Source organism: Chenopodium quinoa, unplaced genomic scaffold (genome assembly GCF_001683475.1).
Source record: "Chenopodium quinoa cultivar QQ74 unplaced genomic scaffold, ASM168347v1, whole genome shotgun sequence".
Classification (NCBI taxonomy): Eukaryota; Viridiplantae; Streptophyta; class Magnoliopsida; order Caryophyllales; family Amaranthaceae; genus Chenopodium; species Chenopodium quinoa.
Genome location: NW_018743292.1, coordinates 2,676,836 through 2,695,071, shown reverse-complemented (window position 1 = coordinate 2,695,071; position 18,236 = coordinate 2,676,836). Strand labels below are relative to the sequence as shown.

Here is an 18,236-nt window from a genome sequence, read left to right as displayed (position 1 = left end):
AAATTGTGTAAGGTAAATATGTAATGGATATTTATCTGAATTCATGTGTTATCACTTATCAAATTCTTATCACGATATGGTTTAAGTAGCTGATAAGGCTGTCAATTAACATATGATAATCGTACTATTTTTATAATAGTTGCAATCAAAAATTTTGATGTAAACCCAAGACATTGATTAGTATTGACAATTTGACATATCGATCTTATAACTGATATAAATTTTTCCAATTTCCCCATATAATCATTGGTGAATGTACATTTGATTAACACTATTCACCACCTACGTCACTTACAAACTAACATTCTCAAGTTTAACGACAAAACGATAATTTTGTGTCAACCTCCTAAACAGTTGTACTTGTAGATTTGATAACTGTATATAAGCCTATAATTGCAATTTTCTCCATAAATGTTTCCCATAATCCTGGACAATAAAAGTTTTCATGTACTCTACACATGTATCACTTCTACTTATCCTTACCTTATAAAAACTATAAGATTACTCTTATGAATAGTGTTATGCCAATTATACCCTTCAAAATGTGTATTTACATATATACCCTAATTAATATGTACAAGTTTTTTAAATGAATAGTGTTTGGACAATTACACCATCAAAAATGTCTATTTTCTTATTTTCCCTCACTAATGATAATTACTTTTTTTTTTAACTCTTAAAAATAATGTGTGGACATTTACACCTCTAAATATATTTGTTTATATATCTTCTCTCATTATGTTGTCAATAACTAAATTTGTAATATAAGGCCAAAGCGAGGCTAGCTATGGCCCATTAGCTGCCCTAGTATTTAGAAAAGTACAAATAAAACCTACACTGTGACATACTGAACTACATAACCAAACAAATTATCTACCAAGCAATGAACACTAAAAAGGTGCATAAAATGAACAAATTACCAAACGTTACCCTCCACAAAATTTTATTATGCTATATTATATATCATGAATATCACTAATAATCAATAATATTAATATTTCATAGCATTTGGAAACACAATTAATGGTTTTTTTTTTTTTTTTTTTTTAATCTTCATAAACAAAAACCCTTAGCCATCCAATCACTGCGCTATGCTCATCGTGGTAGTTTATAATCAATGCATTGTCTATTAGCAAATAAATAATGTGATGTTAGCTGCATCAGAAAAAGGAAAAATGTATATAATGCAGTATTCACATATACCTATGTGTATACATATATTGAAATTGACTTCTAAGGCCCTGTTCTTTAGAGTTGCTCCACTCTACTGAAATATGCTCTGCTCAGCCCTTATTGGCTGACTCAAATCTACTATGCTGACACTAGCTCTGCTGAAATATGCTCTGCTCTGGCCAAAAACTCAAAGAACAGGGCCTAAATTTGTACTCCTCCGTCCCACAATACTTCGGACGTTGGGGTACGGTGGACACGTAGTTTAAGAAAATTACAACTGGGTCTATTTAAAACATTTGTTTATTGTATAAAAGATTCTCCTTGTATTTTAATATTACAAGAAAACTACAAATGGGGTGGGAGTGGGGTAGGTGAGGAGAGTGAAAATATTTTTTTTTAATGGTTTCATTCCATATTTAATAACATGTCAAGTATTGTGGGAAAGACGAAAATGAGAACTGTGTCAAGTATTATGGGACGGAGGGAGTATAACTTTGCATTCAAATGAGTTTGTGTTAACTTTCCCAAAAATCATAAAATTGTGTTACTGAGTCTTGACTAAATAAGCTCATATCCTTTGTTCAATTAAATCCAATTATATTCATTTTTATATATTTATTGCATTTGATCAAGTTCAACTCGAATTTTAATGTTCTACACGTTAGCTGAGTTTGTTTAACAAACAACATAAAAACTCGAAGAAGCAATTTAAAAGGTCAATTAAACCTAATTTGAGCTTAAACTCGCAAATTTCTTATCAAGCCTGGAATTAACAGGTTAATACCCGAGAGTCAAGACATCCCTATCCTTAGCATTGCAATAAGACGCTTGTTTTTGGCTAAAATGAATAGCATAATAAAACATACACATTTAAAAATGATAGATAAAGGGATTGAGCCCATTACATTAGAGAACACTTATAAATAGGGGTGTACACCGGTCCAAAACCGGACCGGGCCTGTTAGGACCGGGACCTGAATCAACCAATTTTGAGGACCGGGGACCGGACCTGATTCAGCAGGTCCGGGTCAGGTCCAGACCTGAGCAATCAGGTCCGGGTCAGGTCCAGACCTGAACAGACCTATTTTGTGTGTTTTTTTTTAAAAAAGAAAATAAATAACCTGTTGGACATGTTTATAGACCTGTTTATGGACTTGTTTACATAAAACCTAAAAATATCAATAACAAAAACTACATAAAATCTCTAAGTCTCAAATATAACAAATAATTCATTAAATTACATTTGATTAGTACACTGTCCAACAAATTTACAAAAATTCACAGAATACTACATTGCATATATTCTGAAAATATAAACAGATTTTAAACTGTTCCATAAGTTATACAACAAGTAGAGTAGCCAAAATAATGAAACGAATATTTTGTAACTGAACATTTCATAAGTTCTGAAATGATTCATTTCCCAATTAACTTCCTTTCTGGTCTTTAGACAAAGTTAGATAAATTTTCAAAGGAATGTGTTAACAAAAAATTAATAACTAATTTGGCTTTAGTTTGAGTTAATTAATTAATTAGAAGGGCACTTTAATATTAAAAAGTTAACAAAAAAAAATTGCAAATAAGAAACAACAGAGTACCAAAAATAGAACAAGCATCACAGCACAAGTGCACAACACTAGAACACAGTTCATACAATAAACATGAAATACAACAACTGAGTACATGAAAAGAGAGTACCACAAATATTACAAATACATTAGTCCTTAAACATGTGATCAAAGTCACTTAGGGGAATTACCACTAATGACACAGTCATACGAAAGACATAACACACCAACAACTAAAGAGAGAAATTAGATGACAACAGCTATGAAACCTTCCTTTTCCCCTCGTCCAACCTGCGCATTTCCCTGATTTATCAATCTACTCCCAGCAAATTCACAATATAAACAGATTTTAAACTCACAAATCGAAAGAAACCAAAATTCAACATGAATTCGAAACAATTGAACTAAAAAAATTCAAAAACAGTTACTTTAAATAAATAAAAAACTCAAAAAAAAAACATGAATTCGAAAAAAATGAACTAAAAAACAGAATTTCAACATGCAAACATCAAACAATCATTATTAGCAATTGAAACATGAATAAACATATGAATGCCTCACATTTAATTCAACATTTCAAATTAAAAAAATATCCAATTCAAATATAATTCGATTTAATTAAAAAAAAAAGAACTTACAAATCCCACCGTGAAGGAGTTCGTGCAGGTGGACGAAGATGGTAGTCTGGCTGATGCAGCGTGTAGAGGTTTCCGTGCTGCTGGTCTGGTGGGTGGTGGCGACTGGTGTCTGGGCGGTGGCGACTGGTGTCTGTGCAGATCTGCTGCGTGAGGGAGTGAGTGTTGGTGTGGTGTCGGTGTCGGCTGAGAGAGAGAGTGCGTGAGTGAGGAGTGAGTTAGGGTTAGTGGGTAAGTGGGTTACAAAAATGAACAGACTTGTTTTGAAATTTGGATTTTTTTTTTTTAATAAAAAAGGCATTTTTACCGGGTTTCAGGTCCAGACCTGAAAACCCCGGGTTTGGACCTGATCCGGACCGGGACCGGGAACCTTGATTTTCAAGGACCGGGACCGGACCTGAATCTACAGGTCCGGGTCAGGTCCGGTCCAAACAGGTCCGGGTCAGGTCGGTTTTCAGGTCCGGTCCTTTTTATGTACACCCCTACTTATAAACCTTTTAACCACTAAACCACCTTGTTCTCTTATCTATTATACTAAACATAATTGCTAATGATTTTTCTTTTTCTAAAGTGGAGGGACAATTGTCTCCTTGCCCCTGGCTAGCTCCGCCAGTGGCGTGCGCCATAACTAGTCATGTACGGGGAGCTCTTTTGGATTGACTTTATGTCACAAATTTAGTTGTTGCCTTGTTTGTAGCATTAACGAGGATCAATATGTATAGAAATATTTTCAAGGGTATAAATGTCTGCACACATTAAAAGTCTAAAAAAAAAGTCAATTAATATTAATGAGGGCAAATAATAGAACAAACATCCTCAGGGGTTTAATTATCCAGACACTATTTATAAGAGTTTGCTTAAACTTTTTAAAAGGTATGAATTAAGAACTTGTTTAATTGACTTTATTTTCAGTTATTTTCAAGTCTAATAAGTTCATATAAATTCAGTTCATGAAAAAAAAAGTTTTAATAAGGACTATCCAAATTCAAATTACAAGTAAATAAGTTTTAATAAGACCTAATAATTTTAGATAAAATTAGATAAGTAAAAATCAAGAAAATATAATAACACTCAAAATACGAGCTTTTTCATGCCAATGTATCACGTGTGATAATAGATATAATCCACTTTCAATTCTTCATATCATTCAACAATTTGATTTGGACATCATTGTCGGACCAACCCAACATCGATGGTGGACCTATTTACACTGAGTATAATTTAACATCATACCATTAAGATTTTCAGGAAAGACATCACTCATTCAAAGTATATTGTACTCCTTTAGCCCAATAATATAACGCATCTATTAATAATGACACCAACAATTTGCCACAAGAAGATCCTTCAGATTATGTAAACAGGGTTTAATTCCATGTCTCAGATAGTCAGAAATCATCCCCAAGAGCTTTAGACTAGCATCCAATCATCATTTTCACACTCAAAATCTCAAATAAATAAATTAGATCAAAGCATCAAATTAATTCCCCGCTGAACCGAACACGCCATTAACGCTGAACATTTACACGAGCACTAGGCGTGGTCTTTTACACTTCACTGCAAAGTGTATTGTGCTTCAGCAGTTAGTAGCAAACTCTTCCTAACAACACAATCCATTATGCGGTCAATATTCGAACTAGTTCGACCCATTTTACAAGTTTTACCCATGATGGGTTTCATAAATCCTATAGTCGATTTTTGTATTATTATGTGTAGTTAAAACAATGGAAACATAATAGTATCCCGCAAATCAGAATTTTATGCCTGCCAAATACAGAAATACTACTACGACGTAATAAATCAGTCTTATTACTTGCACACCGTTACACTTACCATTCCTTTGATATAGACGTGTAAATGTGTAATCAAACATATATGCACATATAACATTTCCTTTGTATTAATATGCACTGTAGTAGCAAATTATCATCTTTAGTAATGTACCTACAAGGTAACTGAATTATGACGGCAGAGAAGGTGGCCTAAGCAAAAAAATTAGGCACCATTGTCACCAACTCTAAAATTGTTTTCCCAAAACTTGCGTAGTTATGCCAGTGTCCAGGCACTACTCAAGACCAGGTCGGACAATGACCTCTAACAAATCCAAGTGGATAAATCTTGAATCTCGAATCTATTCATCTTTCAGATTCAGCTTCCTCACCATTCTTCTGACTGCCTAGCCTAACAATGTCTTCAACGAGTATCTTCCCCTCTGATAAAAACAATCACAAAGAATCAGTAAGACAGTAATAGCAAAAGAACTGTAAGTCAGACCAACTTTAAGATGTCTTCTGGTACAGTAAAATGCTAGTGCCAAATGAATAGAGAATTAAGAGCACTTATAAGTGACAACAGATAACACTTTCATGCTAGGAAAGAAAATCGATCCCTAGCTTGTACAAACATTACAAAGTATATGTTAAAACATTACTTCAGTCTAAATATTAAGGGCTACAATTGATTTGAGGCTATTTAAAAACTTAGGCCTCATTTGGTTGCATATGGGAATTAAATGCCTATAGGAAGTTACAATACATGGGAAATTTTATTGACTGGAAATACTAAAATTGTGTTTGATTGACAAATAGGAAATAGTAATTCCCATGAATTAGTTTCCTATGTTTTGTTCGGTTAACTTATTTAATACCCATGTATTATTATAACTTGAACTACTTTCCCAAAATTTTGAGGACAATAATGTAATTTTGCCAAAAATACATGTGGGAAGTTTGAGTGACCAAGGTAGGGTGTGGGAAATTAATTCCCATGTTTTGTAGGAATTCCAAATTCCTTAGGAATTTCCACTTCCTACATTTTTGCTAACCAAACAACTACTCTTAAACATATTTCCCATGTTTCCCCCATTATTGAAGTGCAACCAAACAAGGTCTTAGAAGTAAATAGACTACAGCTAACCTTCATCATAAAAAAACTTCAATTATACAACATAATAATATAGAACAAAGGTATAAGGGTAATATGGTTTTATGGGTAGGTTTAAAACTTACGCTACCATTATTAGAAAGTAATATACTATTCAGACATTTTGAAACAGATATGTGGCTTAGATTTAAGGATGGAGGGAGTATATTAAACGGACCTCTGTCTTTTGACAGCTTGCTGATGAGCTCTTGGATACCATCTTTGTCAATTTTGTTTTTCAGATATGCAGCAGCAGAAGCTACTTCTTCTGGAGTCACCTTCCCATCGTAATCCCTAGATGTCAAGAGACAGGTCAAATATCAGCATGGTGTCTCTTATACAGCATTTAAACTAAAGGTCATACAATACATGAAGCAAGCTTGCACAAAGAAAATATAAAGAAAAATAATAGTCCTTGCAAGAGAGTCAAGTACGACCTTATTGTATCAGTGCCTTCACTAGTTCCACCTCACATATGCAGAAGATATTCTGACTCAACAGTCTCAAGACCTCAACTACAATCATACAAATGAAATACCGAAAAAGATAAAGGCGGGAATTCGCCTAGCTCAAAATAACAGCATATCACAATTCCATTGCTTAGTTCAATTATTTAACAATGGGTATATAAAACTACACAAGGAATTTGCAACTATGCCCTTGGTTTCTAGCCGCAGGGAGAGAGGGCCAGGAGGTGGTAATTCTTGATATAGATCAAGTCCATAATTTAGAAAATTTCATCATTGGCTAGCTCAATCATTCGACAAGAGATTTGCAGTTAAATCATGCCCATTGTTCCTAACACCAGAAAAGGAGGCCAGGAGGTGGGAATTCTCTATATAGCAAGGTAAATAGCAAGTCCATGATCTAGGGGTCGTTATTATTGCCAGATATCATAGCATCAAGAGTAAAACATTGATGAATAACGTCAGCCACATGCCAAAACAATTTGTCATCGTTCTAGCTTGAGAGCCATCCATATAGAAACATAGTTATCCACTCCAGGATCTCCACAGGCTAATAAAAATAACTAAGACCTGCCAGATAATAATCATAATAGCATACCTATCGAGCAATCGCCATTCACCACCAATCTTCTCATCCACATCATCAATTTCTTTTTCAAGTTTTTGAAGAATAGCATCCACCTGATACAGTATATAAAAAAAATCCCAATAATTCAACAGTTACAGGAAATATACAGCATTACAGATCCATCAGCCAATGGAATAATATCATCTAGTTTAAGAGAAGCTGGATCAGAGAAATAAAACTCATGCAGACCTTATTTATCAGTGCTGAAGAAACTTGAGCAGTATCTAACTCTTCTTCATCACCCTCCCGGGCAGCTTTGTATGCTTCCTTAGCTTCAGCTTCCCCCTCTTTACCCTCCTTGTCCACCATAGTGTTGTATAACTCAATCTGGAAAAGAGAATTAGAGACGTAAATCTTGCGTCCTAAAGTGGTGGAAAAACTTGTTTGAAGAAACTAGTTCCAACTTTTCGCTTACCTCTTTATTCACAAGTCTCAAGAATTCCTCCCGTTCCCTGCTCACTGACTAAAGAAAGTAAAATATAGTCAAAATTAGTAACATATAACTATACAAGGCTCCGTTGTAATATATCTAGCACCAAAATAATCTTACTGATGCAGAAGCCAGAACAGCCAGTGCACGACTGAGCTCACAAAGTTGGTCATCTTTATCTGACAATGCAGCCTTTGCGTAATCTTGTGCCTGCCTGTTAGTTGCATCCACCATTTCTTCCAAGGCAACGTCCTTTTCACTAACAGTAGACTCCTTAAGTTTCGCCTTTTCTTCTTCTGCTTTCATCTTCTCCTCCTCTTCCTACAATTTGGTGAGTTAGAATATATATATTTAAAGTCTGAAACCCAACACTCGAATAAATTTTAATATATTTATCCTCGGACAAGTGAAGCAAGTTTTATCCTAAAGGAGAAAACATAGGGAATGCTTTACATGGTGCTCAGAAGGTTAGGAAGAGGAATGAACAGCCAGTAAAATTGAACATTGTAAGACCTAATATGTTCGGAGGCAGTAAAAGAAATTAAAACCTTGATCATTTCTTCCTGCATTTCAAGGAACTCTAACTTTCTCCTCCTTTCTGAAACTGCATCCTCAGAAGGCAAAGACGTTGCTCCAATGGTATCGACAACCTCATCTGGCAAAGAGGAAATAGCAAATTCCACGGCTTCCTCAGGCTTTATTGTTCCAGACACATTGAAGGCTCTGCCAAAAGAATTGTAGATCAGTGCGCAAAGTTGGGAAGTAGCGCTACTAAGCTTTATTTAATATAATATATAAATATCAAGAGATGAAATTCCATATAAACCAGAAGAGTTTCCAAGCAAAACACTGCCTACCTTGAAAGAATTAGAAGAGATGATGGAACAGAGTGATTGAGAGATAAGTCCAACCAATCACGCAACTGCACATACATGACAATTTGAATGAATGGACATTGACCAGAACCAAGTACTAGAGATAGCCGAGAACCACCATGGTTAATCAGATGACAAGTACAAATTATTCTAAAAAATAAGATTAGCAATTTGTATGGGTTCAAAATTACATCAAAACAGTCAGGTAATAGGCACAAATCTACTGCAACCATAAATAATGGTTAGATTACAACAAAGATCAACACAAGTAGTGCATCAACCACTTAATGTCAGAAAGAAATTTGGTAAAGCACTGTGAGCAAACCTGTTGACGCATCTCTTCAACAGAAAGTAAACCAAGTAAACCTCTATCTCTACATGCTTGACGAAGCTCTGCCTCTGAAAGTGACTCAATACCCTCGGCTTGTATCATCTTATCATCCTCTTTAATCCTTCCAAAAGAAAGAAGTTAGTGTCCACTATCACAGCGCACAACTCAATTATGGAACATCAACATTATTTAATCATTTAACATGGACGACGAATTTGAGCATACACAGCCAACTAAACAATTCATTGTATCATTTAGCCCAAGTTAGTCAAGTCCATGAATTCACTCCGATGAGACAAATTCAGTACAATAAAAATCTAAGAATCAAATGAGTACAAGTTATGAACCGGAAAATTCTACAGAAATACTGAAGAAATTTGCATTAAAAGCTAGAAATAAAGAGTAATACAAGCTTTCAAGATGCTTGTTCTCTCCCAAACTGTATAATAAGAATAAAAAAAAACTTTCAATAATAATCACCATAACAATCTCTCTCTAATCTTCTCTTATTTATAGCATTAATCCTCTAATTCACTCACTAACATAAAAATATTGCATTACCCAATACACTTTTCCAAAAATGCTAATTCATAGCAGTACACATCAGAAAATGGATTCAGAATGTGACACTAAGAAAGACATGAGCTAATGACAGCAGGGCACAAAAGATAAAAATTATTGTTGAAATGTATAAATATCAAATTAGATTTATAGGGAACTTCATGATTCAGACCCCTAAAACAAAGCCAACCGCCACCCCCCCCCCCCCAAAAAAAAAAAAAAAAGGGTCCATTTTGACGAAAGGTGGAAGGTTGAAGCTAAAAAATCAACTTATTTATGAACAAAAATAAATTAGGCCCATAACCAACACAAAAAAATTATATTAAACTTTTCTGCAAAGTTTAGATTCAATATGTTAAAAGTATTGAACAACTTTGGAAATAGATTTTAAAAAATCTACAAATTCTGCGTTATTACAACTGTCCTAAATTTTATTTAAGGATGTTCCAATAGAAGTATTCAAATGCATTATACTCTTTTCAATAGACGCATAACTTCACTAAAATATGATATAATCACATCAACATTATCTCTATAGCTTTAAATAGGCTTTTGCTCAAGAGTGCAACCTTACACCATATTTAAAAAGAGAAAAAAAAAAGAAAAAAAAAAAAAGTTTTTCATTAGACATTCTCATCTAAATTTTACGGAGCACAGTACAAGAATTTTGCTACTTCAGAATAAATGAGAAGATTATAGAATTATAAGCCCATTTATTTGTCCATTGTAGCCCTGAGATAAAGAACAGCAAATGTGTTTCTTTAATCAATAGGGCAGCGAGAGTGACACAGAGCATGTATATTACCAAAATCAAGGCCTCACCAAAAATTCAGAACCACCCCCCCCCCAGTGTTATGGTACTACTATTTGACAATACACAAAGCAAGTAGTCCCTCCGTCTCTAAAAAATTGCTGCACTACCTATTAGCGGTTCCCACAATTTTTAATTTTTTTTCCTACTTTCTTCTACCCCATAAACAAAAAGACAAGATTGCCTACCCACTCAATACAACTATTAAAAAAAGGTAACAAAAGGGTAGTGGGGTAAACAAAAAGGGATGCAGGAAGTAGCATATATTTCATCCAAGATCACATGTCAAACCACCATCAGGATCTTGCTACTTAAAAGTTATAAATTAACATAGTTACACATAATTCATAAGAAATACACCCAACCAAACAAGTATAACGTATTATTAAATATGAATTGGTAACTTACTTCCTAAGCTTGTCTCGAAGCATAAAACGTAAATATGCATCGGTTCCAAATGGCCTGATACCCATATATTTGCACATATTTACCAATCGAGGCCTGTAACAAAGAAATCAATGTCACTAAAGCAATAACATACGTAAAACAGATTACCTTTCCACATACAAAACAGGTCATACATGATCCGGCAAAAAAGCAGACACCACCAACCTGCTAATGTTGTCAAGAGTCAATTCATCATTAAATAACTTGGCAAAATTCAGGATTTCTTCGTTGGAGACATCTTCACCCCTCCTAACCTGTAAATATTATGATTTAATTAAGGAAAACAAAAGTAGATGTAAAGATATTTTTTATAAGATGAGACAATGATGACAGCGTTACTTTGTTCACAAATTCATCAAGATCTTCTGCTGTCTGTTTAATGTCTCCACTACGAGAATTTTTTATTTCCTTTGCCATTTCTTTCACTGTATCCTGAAGAAACTTGGCATATTCAATTCTTGCATTTAGCTTCCTTTTTAGTTTCTCCTGTAAAAAAGCTAGAAGATATGAGAGCATAGACATAATGTTGAATTCCAATATAGATTACATGGTAGACAACAAGCACCATAGAGCAGCTCACAACTCTCCCTGTCTGCTAAATGAAGGGAAAAAAAAAGGAAATCTGCTGCACCAGCAGTTCTTGGTGGAAAACACAGAAGGTATATGCAAAGACAAAGTGGGAAACCTAAATTAAGGCTACCCACTGCCAATCATATTTTCAGTAGAATAGAAAACACAGTTTTATGTAGAATTTTTCTGTTCTAGGCAGTACTATGACTTACTTCCAGTTTTTTAACGGGATTTTCAGTTTTAATGCATAATAATACAAGTATGTTTGGATAAATGGCAAAGATCAAATTCAATTAACTAAAATGCCAGAAAGTAAAACATGAGAATAAGTACAGCAAAATTATATTGTTAACAGTATACAAAAACTTAAATAAAAATTAAAAAATAGAGACTACCCTACTTTCGTCACAATGCCTCAGTAAACAAAGACGCAAAGTATAAATAAAGCATGAAATATATCAAGATCCCTATGCAACTGAAAGTTTGCAACAGTACCAAATAGTCCATATTACTAGAAAATGCCACCACAACAAATTAAAATTACCTGTTCCTTCATCTTGTCTTGGAAAGTTGATGGTAGCATGTTGGGAAATAATTTCAAAAATACCGGCAGCAAGAATTCCATGAATGGCACAATAATGAAAACTGCAACTGGAACTAGCCTGAAGATATCAGCTGTAGTTCGGGTGAGTTGTTGTCTCTCTCTCCTTGATAGACTCTTGCCCTTGGAAAGCTTCGATAGCAGCCTCAAGCTTATTCTAACATCAGCCCAAAGTAATTTTGTGCCCAACCAATAATGCTTCATAGCAGATACAAATTCATCCTTCCAATGACGAAGCTTAACAGCCCAATCCGCTCTACATTAACAGAAAACCTACGTAAATATATTTACAGAAAATTGTGTCTAAGAAAGATTTAAGGTTTTACCTGCTCATTGAAGCAACAGCCCTCAATGCAGGCCCAATCCCTAAAAGGGTAGCCCAAAACTTTTGCATTATTGTTTTTGCACTCTTTTGATTTTCTTGCATTTGCTTAGCTATGGCTTTAGCTTTAGCTGAGCTAAGACCCTCAACTGCTTGATCACATTCTTCAGGTGAAGGTTCTTTTGATTGAGCAACAGCTGTTTCTTCATCTTTGTCATTACTATTATGGAGTTCTGGTTGACCTGATGCTGCTGATGAAGAATAACACAAAAGTTGTGACCGCCAGCCCGCTCCTAAAGGCGATCCATAGTTGAGATGCACATTAATTGATGTCATAGCTGAACTCCGAGCAAAATGATTGTGTAGATACCCAGCAGAAGAAATAAGTTGCAATTTATCTTTGGTTACTGAAAATGATTCCCTCTCGTTCCTTGAATCAATATCCAAAGAAGGAAGAGCAGCTGCCCAACTCTGTGAATGAGGTACAAGAGATGATTGCTCTTGCTCAAAACTTGAAAAACAACGGAATGAGCCATTGCCTTGAGTCCAAGCACTGGCAAGGGCTTTCCTCCGGCACAAAATAGCTCTTGTTGCCATCAGGAGTTCCCTTAAAGTTAAAAATTATCTAAATCTCCCCTAGATCACTACTTCTTGATGCCCATGGGATGATGAATCATTCTCCAATCATGCAACATTAGCAAGTGCCAACGCCTGATGAAACTTGTGACAAGAATAAAATCAATCGACAAAAACAAGTCTGATTGAGCAATAAATATATTGAGAAGCCACTAGAATGATGAATTCTCGACAAACTATGAAGTATAAAATAAGCAAATGGCACAAAAATTCCCAAGAGCCAACTATGTACAAAAGTTGACGGGTTACAATAGTAACATGAAGCGTATAGAACTACTCCATAACATAGAGTGAAGAGCTCATTTTGACCTACTAATTAAAACACTATCTTATTTCCAGCACTATCCCTTTCCTACCTACATTGAGGTAATGATATAAACTTGAAAAGTTACTTCGTGAATCAGTCCTGGATGAATCTCGAATCTCTCTCTAATATTCCAATCTAAAAATCGAGCATGGTATAGTGCAACTATTCCACATATCTTTCTCGGTACTTAATCTCGTGACAGAAAAGCTCGGTTTCAAAAAAATATATGCAACAGCCCAATTGCTAGGTAGCTCCAACTAATACTCGTTCAAAATTACACAATACACCGTGTCTCCTACAGATTGCACACTTAATTTCCTAAAACAATAAACATTATAATAACTAAATTTTGACCTCAAAATCAAACTTCCACATTATGCTATAGGATCCAAGTCTTACTGCAGAAATGTCAGATTATTGTATGCAGTTATGCACTAATAAACCAAATTCAGCATCGAAAACAAAATTAATCCGAAAAAAATACGATCAACACAGCAAACTCGCATATTTTCAGACGACATCCACAAAAATCCAGGTCTAATTTCAACATAAATTAGCTATAGCATTATCATCGCAACGAACTAAAACAAATTGCGAACAACATAATCATCCCTTTTCATTTCCCAGAAAAATCAACTACTTTGCATTTGCATAAAAATCTTACAAAAACAAAGATTACAATGAAATGAAATTGTGATTCGAGATTCAAACCTTGAAAATCGAAATCCCTAGCAATGGCAGAAGAAGAAGAATTTAGAGAAGTGTTAGAAAGTTCTAGGTGGTAGAAATGGAAGGAAGGGTAAGTGAAAGTGTGCGGAGTTGAGGAGAGAGAAACTTGAAGAAAAAGTCAGAAATAAAAAGAGGGGTTTTTGGTTTTAGGCGCTTGGTAAGTTTTTTTTAGAGAGAGAAAATGAGTTTTGGAAAAATGTGAAGTAAGAAAATGATTTGTTAAAATTATTTTCTGAAAGAAGGTCTCTCCAGTCTACACGTAAGGCTTGAATTTTATTCTATGTCTGTTTATACACGTCGAAATGAGATTAAAGTGTAACGTTTGATTGTTTTAGACTTTTAGTCCATTTATGCTAGAGGTGATCATTGGGCAGGTCAGGTCGGGTTCGGGGCGGGCCAAGGCTAAAAAATTTTGCCCATTTTTTGGGCCGGGTTGGGTCGGGCCAAACTTTGGGCCGAAAATTTTGTGCCCAAACCCGTCCAAAGTGGTCGGGCCGGATGGGCTTTTGGGTCGGGCCAAAAAAATCAACTAAAAATGCATAAAAACGCATTCCCAAACCCGCCCAAAAAAAATAATTTTCGGGCCGGAAAAATCTGCCCAAAATCGGGCCGAGCCAACTTTGATCACCTCTAATTTATGCCAACTTTGCATCACCTGAACTTAACACTATGATTTCATCTGATATATTCTGAACTTAAATATTATATTTATTTTTTAAATTGACTAATTAAAGCTTATATGTACCGGATTTAACTTATTTTTGCCAAACTTAATTTGTTTTGATCGGAAATTATGGTGAAGAGAACCGGGCATACAAGGTCCTCTTTCATTTGGAAAAAACTAGAGTAATCAAAATCTCCTTGTTGAATATGGAAGAATTTAAGTTCCAAACATAAATCTAGTCTTGAAGCATATATGCAGATATATTGAAGGAACTACTCTACAGCAAAATCCACTAGTGTAGTAGTTGATCTTCAAATACAAGTACAAGATCAATTTTAGCACAAAACACAAAGGCATCAAATTCAGACCGGATAAACCTGGCAGATGATAATAAAAGATAAAATGTTCATACTTGTATTATTTTCTGGAAAATGTTTTCCGCCCAACCAAATACAGCTCAAAATTAAAAATTTCAATTCAACTAACAGCTAGTTAGAGCCCGATATAATCTGTAATACCCCTTCGACTGCAGTTACTGGGCCTTTACAAGCCAAGTTCTCTACCTTCTCTGCTCACATAGAGCTCATAGTCCAACCTATCAAAATATTCTCCAGCAAGTTCCTTGAGAGAAAAAAGGTGCAAATATTCAAAGAAAACAAGAGATGTATTTATGCTGTAGTAAAAGGTCCAAACAATGGGGAAGAGAATCATTACTTGTAACTATGCTGTAGATTTGATAAATTTGGTCCTCACAGAAAATTTTGATGCTGCAACCGTGATTGCCTTGCGTGCTACACTTTCTGGCACTCCATTTATTTCATAAATTATTCTGCCAGCTCTAACACCAGCTACCCAATGTGCTATGTTTCCTTTCCCACGACCCATACGTGTTTCTGCAGGTCTTAGAGTAATCGGTTTGTGCGGAAATATGCGCATGAATAGTTTTCCACCACGCATGTTCCTTTTGATTGCTAGCTGCCCTGCTGTAATTTGTTTAGATGTGATCCAAGCTGGTTCAAGTGCCTGAAGAGCATACTTACCAAAAGAAAGATCATTATCTGAAACTCCCTTCATTTCACCTCTGTTTCTGCGTTGTTTGCTGAATCTCTTCCTTACATTAGCGTATATCCCTGATGTAGAATTGTAGCGTACAGATACAGCCATCCTAAGAACACTCAAAGAAAAACCAGATCGTGGCTGAGAAATAACTGATCCTAAAGCAGGACTACAGCCTGAATTTCGCCATAGAGAGCCCATTGCAGGAATAAGATCACTGGATTTCTTCGAAGTAGTTCCCAGAGAAGAAGGTGACATGGTCCATCCTGAGTTGTATGAGCCAAGAATAGCAGATGGCTGGCCCTGTGTTACAGTTGAAGAGCTGCAAAATGGAGAACTAGCCTGCCTCAGTGTATTGACAAGGGGACTGTTTTTGATTCGAGAGAGCACTCTAGCAGCCATCAGTAACTTCTGGTTCTCTCTGCACTCAAGAATAGCCAAGTATATTAATGTCTCGTCAAAATCAGGAGACAGAATGGTATACTGTCAATGAATCGCAAAAAGAAGTCATGACACGGCAAGAGCATTACTCTATGTTAATTAAAATCCAGATAAGCTTGAGGTAATACTTCTTCCATTTTCTTTTAAACACAATGTGGAGGGGATGCACAATATTTTAGGAGATGAGAGAGATAAGAAGGGGCTCCATTGCTCCAAGTGTTGAGGAGAAAGATAGAGAAACTCATTGGCCAACAACATCCCAAAAAGGAGTAAGTTGCAGTTATAAAAGAACAATGGAAGTACTACAGCGGAATTGCCTGGTTAGAAAGGCAAGTAGGCAACAATTGCCTTCATTGTCATCAGAATGAAAACCATTATATAAATTACAAACCATACTCCCTCTGGACTTGACCTTCCCACACATTCTCCCAACCCTCTCCTCCTCCAAGAAAACACTATTAAATCATTGCAACATTATGTGAATTATATGATATCAAGGTTCCAAACAACATACAAATCACCAATAATGACTAGACAACCAGACAGGTGTGGCTCAAAACAAGTATGACATACTCACTATGTTTCCAAACCTTTGCAGAAACAAATAAACTCAGTTTCACATAAATCAAGTGCAACCAGTACAATAGTAAATGCCTTGAAGTTTCATTTCCTTAAACACGAACGAAAGTCGAATTACTTCACCATGGGTTTGGGATTTTTTTAATATAGATTCATCATTGATCTGATGCATTTTCAAAATACAATGAGAAAACCCAGCACAAACCTAGTCCTTATAGCATCCCCACCAAACTATACGGAACCTTTAGAAACAAAAACCATAGCCCAAATTCTAAAAGGCAAGTCCACAACTGCAATAACTTATCTAATGACAAAATTATGCATAGCGTTTCACTGTCATTTCAGCCAATATACTGACCTCAAAAACAAATTACAAGCAGCCCGAATATTCGGTCTCAGCTCAAGCTCAATAGGATTTAGTTGGGCTCGGCTCGAGCTCAACAAGCCTTAAAACACAAGCTCAGCTCAAGTTCCAAATCTTAACAAGATAAATTTTATAATGTTTCGCTTTTTTTATTCATTTTATTCGACCGCGACAAGATCAATAATTCCATGTAAAGAAATAGTGGGTTCCTTCGTTTTTATGGTTCCTTTATAAACAGTGAGGTCCTTTCTATACACCGGAGCCCTTTACTTCTACTTCATTTCCAGAATCTTATTAATAACTTGTACAGTTCAAACATTTTAAAGAATTCGGCATTAAACTCAAAAAATGCAACACATTAGACTCCATAATCAAATTAGGCTCGAAAAATCACATAAAATTCGTCTCGCTAAAGAAAATCAACGCCAAATTGCACATAGCAAACTTCTAGCAAAAAAATTGCTCGTTAACATCATTCATAACTTCTGTAATTACAATCAAAAGTTCAATAATCCATCTTAGAAGAACCCTAAATCGACTATACTGACAATTAAATTAACAAAAGTGTGAAACTAAACCCTAGATTGTGAAATTGATATTCGATGACTAAATAGATAGTAAAAAAATGTACCTCAGAACTCCTAAAATGGAGGAGAGAAAGGTCGGAAGGCGCTTCAATGAAGAGCTCGGAGTACGCTTTAATGGAGGAGGGAGATGGGTAAAGCGTAAGAGTAAAAAGCTTCAAAGGGGAAAATGAAAATGAAAACATACGAGGAAGATTAGTGAAGTAATGTCACGCTTTGTCAACCGTTAGATCTACAGTTTTTATTTTTATTTATTTTAATACTATGTAACGGTTTTTCTAACGAGTGTCACACTATGTTATGTATGAAGTACTTGTATATTTATTTGAGTGATGAATCGAAAGGAAAAAAATATTCTCATTATAAAAGAAATGAGTACATATAGAGTAGTTTTCCTACTTATCTGTTACATATATTGATATATAGAATGAATTTGCCTATTAAGTGCCTATGGTAAGTTGATAGCTCATTAGAAAAACCGTTAACTAAAACTTTTTAAAGCATATACAGTATTTAGATCAACTTTGGATGTATA

General features: G+C 35.1%; 2 protein-coding genes across 5 annotated transcripts; both read right to left on the bottom strand.

The window, feature by feature from the left end:
- Positions 1 to 5,162: 5,162 nt before the first annotated feature.
- LOC110736374 (mitochondrial proton/calcium exchanger protein-like) lies at positions 5,163 to 14,295 on the bottom strand. Of its 2 annotated transcripts, none has more exons than XM_021916581.1 (15): positions 13,996 to 14,295; positions 12,346 to 13,061; positions 11,963 to 12,275; positions 11,188 to 11,334; positions 11,014 to 11,102; positions 10,810 to 10,902; positions 9,024 to 9,150; positions 8,681 to 8,745; positions 8,372 to 8,546; positions 7,944 to 8,144; positions 7,809 to 7,856; positions 7,583 to 7,720; positions 7,364 to 7,446; positions 6,477 to 6,592; positions 5,163 to 5,588 (listed from the first exon to the last, which is right to left on the bottom strand). In XM_021916581.1, exons 2-15 carry the CDS (start codon positions 12,936 to 12,938, stop codon positions 5,512 to 5,514), a joined length of 2,265 nt encoding a protein of 754 aa, XP_021772273.1. In that variant the 5' UTR covers positions 12,939 to 13,061; positions 13,996 to 14,295; the 3' UTR covers positions 5,163 to 5,511. The 2 variants fall into 2 exon arrangements, with proteins under 2 accessions (XP_021772273.1, XP_021772272.1); XM_021916580.1 differs by having other exon boundaries at positions 12,346 to 13,052; positions 13,996 to 14,294.
- A 692-nt stretch (positions 14,296 to 14,987) lies between these two features.
- Positions 14,988 to 17,978, bottom strand: LOC110736372 (50S ribosomal protein L16, chloroplastic-like). 3 transcript variants are annotated; one of them, XM_021916579.1, is made up of 3 exons: positions 17,749 to 17,978; positions 15,392 to 16,154; positions 14,988 to 15,272 (listed from the first exon to the last, which is right to left on the bottom strand). In XM_021916579.1, exon 2 carries the CDS (start codon positions 16,133 to 16,135, stop codon positions 15,398 to 15,400), a length of 738 nt encoding a protein of 245 aa, XP_021772271.1. In that variant the 5' UTR covers positions 16,136 to 16,154; positions 17,749 to 17,978; the 3' UTR covers positions 14,988 to 15,272; positions 15,392 to 15,397. The 3 variants fall into 3 exon arrangements, with proteins under 3 accessions (XP_021772271.1, XP_021772270.1, XP_021772269.1); XM_021916578.1 differs by having other exon boundaries at positions 14,988 to 15,298; positions 17,749 to 17,977; XM_021916577.1 differs by having other exon boundaries at positions 14,988 to 16,154; positions 17,749 to 17,977.
- Between the last annotated feature and the right edge of the window lie 258 nt (positions 17,979 to 18,236).

What these genes read in the sequence shown, in the direction of transcription:
- LOC110736374 (XM_021916581.1), bottom strand. Translation starts at nt 12,938, where the DNA reads ATGGCAACAAGAGCTATTTTGTGCCGGAGGAAAGCCCTTGCCAGTGCT. An exon ending in GCTGTTGCTTCAATGAGCAG is followed by an intron (nt 12,276 to 12,345) that starts GTAAAACCTTAA and finishes CTGTTAATGTAG; the next exon opens with AGCGGATTGGGCTGTTAAGC. An exon ending in CTGTTCTGGCTTCTGCATCA is followed by an intron (nt 7,857 to 7,943) that starts GTAAGATTATTT and finishes TACTTTCTTTAG; the next exon opens with TCAGTGAGCAGGGAACGGGA.
- LOC110736372 (XM_021916579.1), bottom strand. Translation starts at nt 16,135, where the DNA reads ATGGCTGCTAGAGTGCTCTCTCGAATCAAAAACAGTCCCCTTGTCAAT.